Source organism: Solea solea, chromosome 6 (genome assembly GCF_958295425.1).
Source record: "Solea solea chromosome 6, fSolSol10.1, whole genome shotgun sequence".
NCBI lineage: Eukaryota > Metazoa > Chordata > Actinopteri > Pleuronectiformes > Soleidae > Solea > Solea solea.
The window spans coordinates 3104230-3117651 of record NC_081139.1 but is presented as its reverse complement, the minus strand read 5'-3'; the positions used below and the strand labels follow the sequence as shown (position 1 = coordinate 3117651).

Sequence of the window (13422 nt, the reverse complement as noted above, 5' to 3'; positions counted from 1 at the left end):
TTGGAAAGGGACTGAGAGCTACTCGTTGGAGACCCCTGATCTCTCTCACAGTCAATTTAGAGTGTCCAATTTACCTAATCCCCAAATCTGCATGTTTTTGGACTGTGGGAGGAAACTAGAACATGCAAATTCGGGTCTTCTTGCTGCAAAGACAAACGTGTTAAATAGAACAATATTTCAAATTTAACCTGCAAAAAAGATTCCAGGCCAAATGTAAGGAGCTTTTTCCAATTGCGATTTATTCGACGCCCACATCTCTGTACCAACAAGAGAGAGATGAGAGCCGATCACAGAGTACAAAAACAAATACCTATAGAAAAGTATGCTTGAATTGAAATGTCCAAAGACACAATGTAGCTCACACCTCTTAAGAGCAACCTTGAGTACGATGATAAAATACCAAGTTAACGTTATTGTACAGTTGCTGTGTGTTTTTATACAAAAGTGTCAATGCAAGTCGCTCTGTACAATTCTCAACCTTTAGAAAAGAGGATTCTTTTTTAATCCACTGCTGTGCACAATCTGTATTTGGAAGGCACTTTGCAACAGACCAAAAGCAGAAAGCAAAAACCATTTAGGTCTAAATATTCAATTTAACAAAAAAAAGGTCTTTTACTCAAGTACCAACTTAAGTGAAACAAATCAAGCATCCCTGTGACGAAACACGCGCTCCTTTCTTAAACGGCATCTTCTTCCATTTCATTTCAAACAATAGTCACGGCACAACCCCTTGTTCGTTTGTAGGATGTAAATACTAGTGCAGAGTGGATCATAAACAAAACGAAAGAGAAAAAGAAAGAAGTGAGTTGTGCAGCCGGCAGTCTGAGTGCTACCAGAGCAGAGTGACAGTACAGTGAACAGTGGAACCAGTTACTGCCACCAAACCAGTGATCGACATTCAGTCCACATGTGACCAAACATGTGATTCACACTTTCAATCAAAAAAATGGCCATAACTTAACTCTCCTCCATACAAACAGACATGAGAGAAAGAAAAAAATAATCTACAAATGTACAGGAGCACCACTGAAAAACATAGATCATATCAGTTGGTTCATATATTTATATATATATATATATACTGTATATATTTATAGACTGTGTATACAAGTGGTATACACACTTGTTACAATCGCATTAAAACCATAAATAATATAGGAATGTTTTGAATTTAACAGCTAAATTACTCACAAATAATTCAACAGAAAGGAGGAAACAAATAATAATAAAAAAACACAGATGGCACATCTATACACTCATTGCAGTCATCATTACACACACATACACCTTCACTGTTGGAAGTTTAACAACTATAAGGAAATAATTAAATAACAAACTACTTGTATTAGGTCCTCTTGATACCCGATAGATTTTTATATTACGTTCTTTGCATAATGTGTCATTTCAACATAAATCATAGTATGTACACGTATGTCGAGAGTGAATTACTGCGATTCATGATTGTGAAGAGCTCGTCTGAATTTCACTTCCATTAAACAACATTTAACCTTACGTATCCATTGAACTGATATATTTATCAAAAGGTAAATGATTAGGCTGAAGACATTATCATTACTGGGTTTTTCTTCTTCTTTTTTTAAGCACAAACATTCTGATTTCAGACACTGCAGCGAGAGAAAAGTCAGTATTTCGAACCAAGACACTACACAACGCATGTAGCATCTTTGAACCAGAATTCAAGCCAAATTACACCAACAATTTCTCAATTTCCGATCGATAACATGCTGTTGTGTCGTTAAAACAGTTGAGTTTTCTTTTGTTTTCACCACAGGAATGTCTCGGATTTAAAAACACACATTTACTGTGAGACGACATGCTTGTGCCTCAACCGAGCGAGTGGCCATTAGTGCAAAACACAAGTCGGGTCAACGACACAGGACGAGCAACTGCTAAATCGCTGACAGGAGGTGATGATGAAGAAAGCCTGCAGACTTTCAGTCGGCTTAAATTACTACAAAAGTTGCATTTTTGTTTTGGTGGTGGATCAGGGTGTGTGACTCCTTCCTCAAACCTCTTCATTGCCGCACAACAAGCACAAAAACAGGCACACAACTCCATTTTTCCCACATAATTTACAGTGAAAAGATTATTAAAAAATAAGCAAATCACACAAGATTTTTGTTTAACAATTGAAAATTGAAAAGAAAAAAGAAAAAAAGAAAACTGTACACAAAAAAACAAAAAGGGCATGAATAAGTTAATAAAATATCATTTACAATTCTCAAAAAATATACGGAAAATATACCTGACCTTGGTCCCTGGTTATTGTACACGACTGATTTAACAAGACTCAGAAACTTGCCGTTGTTTTTTTTGTTTTTTTGGGGGGGGGGAGACCAACAAGCTCAGGGCATGTTTCAAGACAAATTTTCTAAAATTAAAATTTGCCAAACTAAATATAAAAAAAAAATAACAATTTCAAAATATATACATTATAATAAATGGCTTTCCTCTCCTTATGCTTATTTTACCAATCATCTAATTAGAACGAGGGATTAAGAGCTGCCAGTAGCATATCCTGTCAGCGATCATGAACTGAGTGAGGTCTCTGGTTGAGATTCACTAACACTTAGGATTATGTGGATGAAAACAATCCTTATATATATATATATATATATATATATATATATATATATATATATACACATATATACATATATATATATACATATACATATACATATATATATATATATACATATATATATACATATACATATATATATATATATATATATAAGGCTTTATACAAAAGAAAAAGGTAGTTCTACCAGCACTAATACAAAGAGCCTAAACATACTGACTTAATTGGGGCTGCAAAAAATTGTTTTCTTAGTTTTGAATTGAACATACTATGTTGTAAATATCTTCTACGAGGTAGCTTAATTATTCTTTTGCCAGGATTAAAGTTTAAGTTTTACTCGTACGTGTTTTAAAAGTGCTTCTCAACTGTTGTCAACTACAAACCCGTCAACAATAACAACCTAAAGGTCCTTGACAACTGTCAGCGTCAATCAGCAGCATTTAAATTGACTAATAAATGTGTAATGAAATATGCCGTGGGCCTGTCAGGAAGATGCTTTTTGCAATTAAAGAAAGTAAAGAAAAAACCTACTTTTGCGAGGCTGATTTAACTCTATGTTCTGAAGGAAAAACAAAATCATCTTTAAAAACAAACAAAAACAAAAAAATATATATATATAAGAAGCAGAGAAGAACAGAAACACAGAAACTAGCCCTCTTGTTGCTCTGAGGTAAAGACGTATGTTTACAGCCTGCAGGGAAAACGGGGAACACGAGACGTTAAGAACTGTTGTGATGGCCAAGGGTCGAGTCGCCAAGTTCATCAGAGCAGTGTAAATGAGTCAAAAGAAACTCTCATTTTTTTAAAGAATGCAGTAACTAACTCAGGGACATGTTGTACGTTTGGCTGAGTTCAACACACACAAGCCAAAAACAACTGAAAGCCTAGCAAATATAACTTCAAGATAAAGGAAAAACTTCCTTCATGTAATTTTCTTTACAAAGGACATTTACACACCGTGCACTTTCCATACTCTGAAAAACGTAGAAAAAAGTAGGAATCGTATGGCAGTCTGACAAAAATATCGGATACACAAATTAAGCAACGTAACAAACAGAAAAAGTAGTCTTGAGGCAAAGTTATTCCCAAATACAGAGCATCTTCTGCGGGCGACCCAGCTTCGTCCAAAAAAGTGAGAAGCTTCGTAACAACTCAAAATACGTCACTTCCCTCCAAAGTCGAGTCCACTTTGACCTGCGTCAGCGTCGACCAGTGAAGAGGCAAAAGCAGACTGGACAATCTGAAAGCCAAAGGACTCCAGCAGAGACATGTTTTGCTGTGGGGAGAACGGGGAGCTCAGGGATGGAGCCAGCTCACTTAAGCTGGACCCTGAAACGGCCTGGGATTTCTGGGTTTTGTGAACTCTGTGCTGGTGCTTGTTGAGGTAGGACTTGGTGCGGAAGGCCTGACCGCAGATCGCGCAGGTAAACTTCTTCTCAGGGTCCGTCTTGGCTTTGGATCCCTCGGGGGACCCCAGTGCCCCCGCAGAGGCTCCGTTGCAGGATAAAGAGGGCGTCTCGAGCTCTGGCTGATCGGGTTTTTGAGGGGATTTAAGTTCATCACAGTTGGATAATTCACCGAATGAAGGATCGGATTCTTCTGATTCCAGGTGAGGACATTTCCCGGTGTTTTCCTGTCCATCTGTGGTAAACATGACATGCATAGGAAATGGGGGGAGTGAGGAGAGAGGACAAAGGGGGAAAGAGGAGGAAAAGAACAATTAGGAAACATGGATTTAGACAGTAACTGGCACCTGAATAAATCTCATATTAACATCAAGTGTTAAATGAGAAAGCAACAATCAAAACTGGAAAAAAGTGAGACAATTTATTGTATAGATCTACGGGTAAATTCAGCAAAAAGGCAACAACGACATTACCTATGGGATCGAACCATAATATCCTCTAACCCAGTCCATTTGCCCCATGTCCACTGAAAACTCATCCAACAAGTGGGCCATGCCAAGTCATGCCCCCCAACCCACCCTCTCCTGCTGGACTGTACTGACCTGTAACAGGCCCATGGACAGGGAAGCCAGGCACCCCGTCAGAGCGACTATCCCAGAAATACGGAGTCCCACCTGGCTTCCCCATGAGCAGCTCGGGCTGCACGCCCGAGGCCGGAGGGCCAGGCTGGGGAAGCACTGGGTGTCCAGAGAGCCCATGAAAGCGAGCCTCTGCCTCAGACGAGGTGAGAAGCAGCTGGCGACTGGCGCACAGGTCTACACGACAACCCAGCCAGGGAGAAAGGAAGGGGGGTGGGGTCAGACATAACAGGCCAACGGAAATGGTCGGATTTACCTTCATTTCATTATTAGTACTTGAAATACACAGTATACGGGACAGGTGTACTGGTATGAGTGGATCCATGCTGAGTGAGGCTCATTTCCTATTGTTTATTTTAGTTTTTATATAAATAAATATATTTTAAAGAATTGGGTGCAATTTAGTGATGCTATTAATGTCCTTGTACCAGTATATAAACACTACTAGGAATCCATTTATTGAAGGAAGTGTCAGCCTCCACTAGGAAGTGGCAATTTAAGTTAAGCTATTGTGTCACAGCCCAAAATAACCTTCGCTGGTACCACATGGAGCACATTCCGTTTTCCTTCTACTGTCCATTTACTGTCCAAAATATTTAGCTGACAGTCTCAGTGTCAGTCCAAGAATGCAGCGCACTGAATTACGTCTCGTTTTTGTTGTTGTTTGTTGTTGTTGTCGTCTTCTGTTTTTTCGGATCAAAGGCCAGGAGTGGGAACAGTGGATCATGTGTAGAGTGATTTGGCCACACAATATCCTATTTAGTGCAATGTGAGTCAGACGGACATGTTTACATGTCTTTAAGTCAGGCTTCAGTCCGATTAACGCAGCTATTCGATTTTTAAAAATTTCATGTAAACATACTGACTGTGATGACTCATGGAGCATATCGATTGATCCCAGTTCATGGCGCCATCCCAAACATGGTTACCGTGGTAACAGCAGACAAGTGCTGTGCATACGGAAAGAGGTCTCTTAATGCACGCATTATGCCCTCCAAGCAAGAGTGCTTGTAAAGAAAATAAAAGGAGATTTTCAGTGATTACTACATTTATTGTTCGCTCCAGTCCTGGTGTATCATTATGTCATAATATTTGTCTTGTGTGAATTGGGGCTGTGGAATTAATTTAAATGTGTGTTTCAATTATGATTATGGCCTCAAACGATTACAAAAACATAATAATTGAACACAAAACGATTTTCTAAAATGGGGGCTTATTCTGAGAATAATGCTTTTAATGTTTAATATATTTAATGTAATGGTGTTTGACTTCCTGTCCCGCTTGTCATTATATCACGCAGCGTTTGTTAGATATGGTGCAATAAATTATATTGTTTCACGTTCAGAACAATGAGTAATCATTTGAAATAATCGGGATTTAAATTTTGATTATGAGTATTATTTTTCCATTATCGAGAATAAAAAGTACATCAGTAAATATGGTGAGAGTACACATTTTCTGGCCATGGCCATTTCCAATGAGGATAATCGTATTTTCACGTTTTCTGCGCATATCTCTGATGAACTTCATCTCCCTGAACAATAATCATGAGAGTTCATATAATATATCATAATAATCATTTATGTTCAAGTTAAGTGTTTACTTGCATTTTATTACGCAATTTCTCTATTGGTTGTTTTCTGTAAGAGAGACTGAGCCACTAGAAATTATAATCTGGTACAGCTATAAAATAGTTTTCAATAGGAGGTTCTGTGACTCCATTAGTAACTAATTATCTATGCAATTGATTTTTTCCCTCCATTGTTACACTGATGAAAGCTGTACCTGCCAATTGGAACAACTGAATCTATTAATAGGCCCCAAATTGTGCAGAACTGAGCCGCCACATTTTTCACAAGATCAGAGAAAATGACATGAGGCCCAGTTTGCCTCCTTGCACTGCTGTCCACAAATGTTTTAGAATGGTTTTCTTTGAGATTTGAGTCTCTTCTCCATCTCTACATGTCTGACAGCGAAACTAGAAGCACCATACATATGTAATTAAAATGTCTCAAGCTTTTTGCTGGACTTTTCTTGACTGCTCTGTTGCTGGTGACTGTGTAACTTGTTTTATTTGCTTATTACTCTAACAAAAATTGGCTTTATTGGCTGCCTATTTGAAGTTGCAGTGTTCTACAACTCATTACCACCATTGATTATTGACAAAAGTGTTATTTTGCACACAAAAACAAGTCATGAAAAAAGAGGGTTTTTTACAATTATGGTTAAAGCTCACACTTTGATGAGTGCACTGCCTCAATGCTACTGCTTCTCCAACAAAAGAGCAAAACTACTATCATGCAACACTGTGCATTTTTTTTCTTTTAAAAAGGACAGATGGACAAGCCAGACAGGCACAGACTTTGTTAATCATATATTGCCAGTGCCATGCAGGACAGACACACACGTACAAAAGCATGTTATGAGTAGCAGTCATTGACTACACATCAACAACATTTCTTCCTGCCTAATTCAAAATCTTCATCCAAATAGAAGAATCAAATCACACCTCACACTTAGTAAGAGTGCAGTGTTTTGATAGAACATAGCAACTGCACACTATTCAATCAGACAAGATCAAGATCTCCACTGTAGATGTGCATGTGAATTAGTGACTCTGTAATGGCTTGCATTCCCCTCAGTAACTGTCGGGTGTAACCAATCCATCTGTGTTATTAATATTCTAATTTGTTTTAAGATAAGGCTTAAACCAGAATATGGAGAAAACTCAACATATGCAAAGTCTAAGACTGTTTAGGTGAAGTGTTTTTATTTTATCCCAAAAACATAAAAGCATATATGCACCAATATTATCTGACTAATCATAAGATTATACTTTGCTCTCATTCTCGTGGAGGACTCTATTAAAAATGAAGGAGAGTATATATATAAATATAATATAATATATACACACCTGTACCTGTTTTCAAAAATAGTCCTCATTGAGTTGAGTTGTAATTTCTATCCCATTGCCACAGGGAAGTGATACAAATACTCTAATCGAAGACACCCACACATGTCCAACAAAAAGAAAAAAAGCAGGTGAAATTGCAGGACGGTCTATGTTTTAGGGAATAGCATTGCAGTGAGGTTGATGTATTTTCGTGTGTGAAACATACACAGCGATGCAAAAGCATGTTTCTCCAAAAAAATTCAGCAGAGCACATGAAAGCCAGAAACATGAAAGTTTGGGATGGGGCGGGCGGCTGCTTGCCTTCCACTGAGCACTGGCGTCCCATGTGGTAAGGGGTGCCGTTGTGCATCTGCAGTCCCCCCCGTGGCTCAGGGAAGGTGTGCATTGTGGCAGTGGGGGGCAGTGGAGAGCCATGGTGTGTCTTTATATGCACCTTAAGGTAGGACGCGGTGGAGAAACCTGGGACCAGAAGAACAAAGAACAAGGCAGTCGTTTTACACACTCCTGTGTCCTGTGAACAAGGTTGGTCTGCGCCATCGACTTCATCAGTGTCAAGAACCACGAACCAGAACGGCTCTGGAACACTGATGATCGATCGGGGATCAAAGTTCAGTCATCATCAATTTTTCTAATTGGAAATCACAACTGCATCTCAATATCTTAAATCAGAAGACCCACCACAATTCTATCACAATGCCATGGGTTCCAATTCATTCATTCATTCACTTTATCACCAAGCGTGATGCAAACCGTATCGGACTGAGCTAATCACAACACTGCCATCCTTGTATCACACTGTGATTGCCAGCTGATTCACCTACAGGCACTCAATAGTTGATTATTTTTAGGCAAAGCTTTTGTAGCAGACTCTGATTTCAAAACAACGACATTCAATTCCAATCCAGAGGGTGAGGTTACCATTCTGTGAGAAAACAGTATTGCATCATCGTAGCAAAAACACTGCTGGCGAGGACAGGATGAAATATTAACCAGGGTTCAACAAGAAAACCAAACAAGCACAAACAGATTGGTACAGTTGCACGGTCCTAGCACACACTCACATGAGAGTTGAGCTTCACAACAGAGTGCAACAAGATATTGTTGGTTTTGCACCATCATGGCAAATTGCATGAGAATAGTCACAGCCCTGTAAGATGTTTTTGGTTACAAGGTTGCAATGGCACATTGTTGATAAAAAAAAAGAAATATCCACAGTAGTTCGGCTTCAATGCCATCCATCATACTTTTCCTAGAAGCACAGCAAAGAAGAATATGCATAGCAGCATGTGCATCTATGTCACCTGTCATGGGGCAAAGAAGTCACAAACGTCTTTGCAGGTGTGCAATAAGCGGACATGTTTAAATGATTACCTTTGTTGCAAATGCCACAGTAGTTGTGTGTCCCTTCACTGTGTTTCTTGAGGTGGTCGGTCATGTAGGCAGCACGCAGGAACTTGCCACAAACTTTGCAGGGGATTTTGTCCTCGTGGCATGCAAGGTGTGACCGGAGGCGATCTCTTGTGGCAAAAGAGGCATTACAAATCTGCGATGGAGAAACATTCCACATGTTAATGCCTCTCTAATGTCATTTACAACCATCACTGGCGCATGAGCTTTTGCCACACAAAACAAATTCAATATGTATTCATTATGTATTACCTGGCACTTGTGGGGTCTCTCTGTTGTGTGAACTTGTTTGATATGTCCATTCAGATGGTCAGGTCTGGACGAAAAAAAAGGTGTTAGCAGGTTGATGTTAGCGTCACTGGCTTTAAAAGAGCCTGAAAACTCTAAGGACAGTTTTTCAATTAAATAATTCTAGTCATACATGTAGAGAATAAGACCTCCCCATTCTAAACAACAAAGTGCAATAAGGCTTTCATTATTTTGAGGTTTGGGAAACAACTTTCCTGATATTTCATGGACCAAACACCTAATGAATGAATCGAGAAAATGATTGATAGTGTCACAAAGTCAAAGTGAAAAAAACAAAACAAGGACCAGATATATCTTGTTTTCCTGAAACAGTGTCCATTGATATAATCATAAACAACAATTAATGATTTAAACAATTAAAAATCTAAATTTTAAAAGGATATTGACCAATTGTCATCAAAATCCCAAAATATCGCCCACCCCTACTTCACAGTTTTATGAAAACTGGTTAATTAGATTTTCTGCCAACAGACAAAGAGCACTGCAGTGGACACTGGACACATAACCTCCTTGGCAGAGATTGCAGTGAACAAGCGTTGTAGAAGCCCGCAGCGTAAACATCATGGTTCCGGATTCACAGCAGACATTTTGGCCTCTGTCGTTTAAGCAAATGTTAGCAATTACGTTAAGGACGGCTCTTCTCTGTTCAAGCGCACAGTTAAGCTGTGACAGTGAGACAGAAAGCCAACATAAACAATACGCCTTTTTCACAGCAGGAAAGGCCCAGGTGTTCCTGATAACATTAACAAGACTTTTGTTCAATTTAAAAAGAAACAGTAATTAATATCCATTATTTACACCTGTGCTTTGTCCTACAGTGGCATGGCAAAATGTCTTTTGTAAAAACAAGAGGATTTAGGACACGGACACATCAACAACTGAATTGAAAAGGGCATATTTACATCCTATACCTTATTCTAAATAATACATTATTTAAATGAGTGTGTTTACATGAGTTGTATATTACATGGATATTGCCATTTACATGTTTCAGAACAAAGCCTGGTTAGGAACCATGTCAATAATGTTAACTGGTGTGTAATTAGTTGTCATAATCTGATTAAGGTGTATGCCTTTCTACTTAACACAACTAAAATTCAAATACCATGCATTGCTTATTCCAAGTATGACCGCATATGGTCTAAGGTAATTGGACAATGCTGCACTGAAACTACTTTCTTATCAGGTTAATATTGAGATATTGCTGTCCATATAAACATGTTGAGAATTCATTTACGATCAGAACTATGCTAGAAGTCATAATAAATCTGAAAAATACTCTGTAGCAATGTCATTATCTGAACATAACACACCTGTGAATATGGGCCCGTTTGTCAGGTCACAGAACAAAATCACAGGTGTAAATAATCAAATTAACGACGGATGAGCTCCGTTTAGCTTCCTCAGTTTTAGGGTGCATGGTAGTTTAGTCACACTGTCCTGATTTACAGTAACACAACAGTGCCATTTGTTAATATGTTCCTGCTAAATATGTCACAATGGCTGTTGTATGCACAAATTACCCTCTATCACTTCCCCTCATCAAGTTTATGGATTTAAGAAAAAAAAGAACATTGAGTGCTTTTTGTGTATCATCAGGTCTTCTTGTATGTTAACCTCCACAGCAGTAGATGGTGACAGTGAGTTTGTAACTGGCCCTGAGAACAACAGTGGGTCTGAGAAACTGCAGCAGGGGTTGTATCCTGTTTAGAAATAACCTAAGTAAATGTGATGACAGTCACTCTGTACAGTCCTATAGTTGTGAAACTGACATGACACCTTACTGTTATAATTTACATTGACTGTCACGGTAAGGGTTGGATTTAAAAGTATTTAAACATACCAAGAGCCCATTGTTTTGACATTGGAAATCTTGCTGTATTTCTGCATTACGTCTCAGACTGATCATCTTTCTTAATAAATATTGCTATAATAATCATAAGCAGGAAACAATGGTGTGTAAACGTTGCAGCTGTCCTGGATGATGTCCAGGCACTGAGGCACAAACACGCATTGTCCTCAAACATACAAAGACTTTGGATCACCGGGAATAAAGCTCAGCTCACCTTGAAAAACCTTTCCCACAGCTTTGGCACACGTATGGTTTTCCGACTGAGCCATCGTGGGAGCGCACATGGTAAGACATCCTGTCCTTGCGTTTGAACCGCAACCCGCACACCGGACACGCGTACGGCTTTTCCCCGGAATGGGAGAGCTTGTGTCGGTTCAGGTGGTAAACGTCACGGAAAACTTTCCCGCAAATGTCACAGCCGACGTGTCGCCTGGTCCTCTCCCGTTTGCGACCGTTATCCAGCGTTAGAGCTCCGTGTAACTGCAAGCCGTTTTGCACCATGCCGGGATGGGACACGAGAGACGCGCCGCCCGCCGATGACAGGCTGTCATTCAGGTGGTGTGCTCCGCCGCTCTGGGCTCCGTGTTGCGCTTCGTGGTTCTTCAATCGGGAAGCTTCGGTGAAAGCTTTACCGCAGGTGCCACAAGGAAACAGCCCGTTGTCTTTCATTATGCTGTGATTGAAGACAGTCTCCACCGCACCACCAGCTTTCTTTGGTCTCCCTCTGCTCCTCTTAGAGCCCGGAGAATCGTCTTCGTGATGAAGTGTGTTCTCCGTCAAGTCTGTGGATGGGGAGACGGGCAATCCGTCGACAGACTCCATCATCGGCACTGACGACTCACCGCCGTCTTCCAGTGACACGGCGGCGGTGTCCTCGCTCCCATCCAGGTGTATCTGCGTGTTATTAGCAAAGCTCTGACCGTTCATCAGCATTCCTGTTCCGTTTACAAAATCCGACTGTGCCACCGGGAAACCCAGCTCCGCGGCTCCCGTGGCCTGGAAAAGGCTGGCGTCTAATCCCCGAGAGGTCGGGACCAAGATCTGCACGTTGGACTGTTTGATGACCTCCTGACAGATCTCAATCACCGACCTCATCAGCAGAAACTTGGCGGCTGTCATCAGCTCCGGGAAGCATTCGAGCCTGACAACGATCCTGGACGTGTACGCGAAGTCCAGGATGTCTTTGAAAACTTTGGGACTGATCGTGTGCATCTCCAGCTCCTTCGCGTCTCCGTCACCCTCCGTGGGGCGACTGAAGACCGACTCGAAATACTCACTGCATGCGGCCAACACCGCCTTGTGAGCAGGGAAGCTCTCCTCGCCGACGCGCAAGACCACATCGCAGAACCTGCCTCCATCTTTCCTCTGAACGTTGAGGTTGTGTAGCATCTCCGCACTGTGCTTGCTCACCTGGTAGGTGTACGAAGAAGTCCAAGACGGCTCCGCTACTTTCTCCATGCCGAATTCATCCAATAACGACGGTTGTTCGCGTCAGCGGTCGGGGGAATGGCGGATTGTGTACGTTACGGTGTCGTTCCGTTGATTCAAGCTAGCTAACAAAACCTAAAACCCCGTCGCTTTAGCATCTAACGTTAAATGTTAGCAGTAGCAGCAGCGGAGAAAAATGGCAGCCCCCCAGCTTCCTGTGAACTTTGACCCTGGTTTCTTGACGGGTGGGGGTCGCTTGTTTTGTGAGAAATGTTTCCCTGCGGTTTCATTCTGCAACGCGTGTCTTTAATTGGTCCTCGTCACGGTGACAATCGCGCGGAGGAGCGAAAGAGCCTCAGCACCATCGGGGTCTTTTCGTGTCTTTCTGCCGATACATGAACACGCAGGTCTAATCTCTTCCTGCCTCTGTTTGTAAAGCCAACCCCTCCCCCACCACCCACTAACCAACCAACCAACTACCCCCCCTCCTCTGAGCTCAGTGTTAAAGACACATGGTTGACGTTACACTGACCGTACATAAAACTAACATAATTATACAAATTCTTAGGAAACTAGCCAAATCTTAGGAGAACAGGATTATTTAACAATGAGAAACAGTCATGAGTAATAACCCACATCCATTTTGACAGGTCACAGGAAAATCACGTGTAACGTTTGTCCAATCTGTTACCGCTGAAGTCCTGGTTTGTTTTGTTTTGACTAAGTGCCTTTAAGTGCTTTAAATTGCATCATTGAGACATTAAGTGTTGTTGCAAATGTTTAATATTTGTAAATTCTCTTGATAATTCTGGTCTTTTTTTTAGAAATTCAAAAATGAATTCATAAGCACCTGACAAGTACCT

At 40.6% G+C, this 13422-nt stretch overlaps 1 protein-coding gene across 2 annotated transcripts; it reads right to left on the bottom strand.

Moving 5' to 3' along the window:
• Window positions 1-2825: 2825 nt before the first annotated feature.
• patz1 (POZ/BTB and AT hook containing zinc finger 1) lies at window positions 2826-12983 on the bottom strand. Of its 2 annotated transcripts, XM_058632539.1 has the most exons (6): window positions 11346-12983; window positions 9223-9286; window positions 8935-9106; window positions 7864-8022; window positions 4614-4826; window positions 2826-4246 (listed from the first exon to the last, which is right to left on the bottom strand). In XM_058632539.1, exons 1-6 carry the CDS (start codon window positions 12587-12589, stop codon window positions 3768-3770), a joined length of 2331 nt encoding a protein of 776 aa, XP_058488522.1. In that variant the 5' UTR covers window positions 12590-12983; the 3' UTR covers window positions 2826-3767. The 2 variants fall into 2 exon arrangements, with proteins under 2 accessions (XP_058488522.1, XP_058488523.1); XM_058632540.1 differs by lacking the exons at window positions 4614-4826; window positions 7864-8022 and having other exon boundaries at window positions 11346-12982.
• Between the last annotated feature and the right edge of the window lie 439 nt (window positions 12984-13422).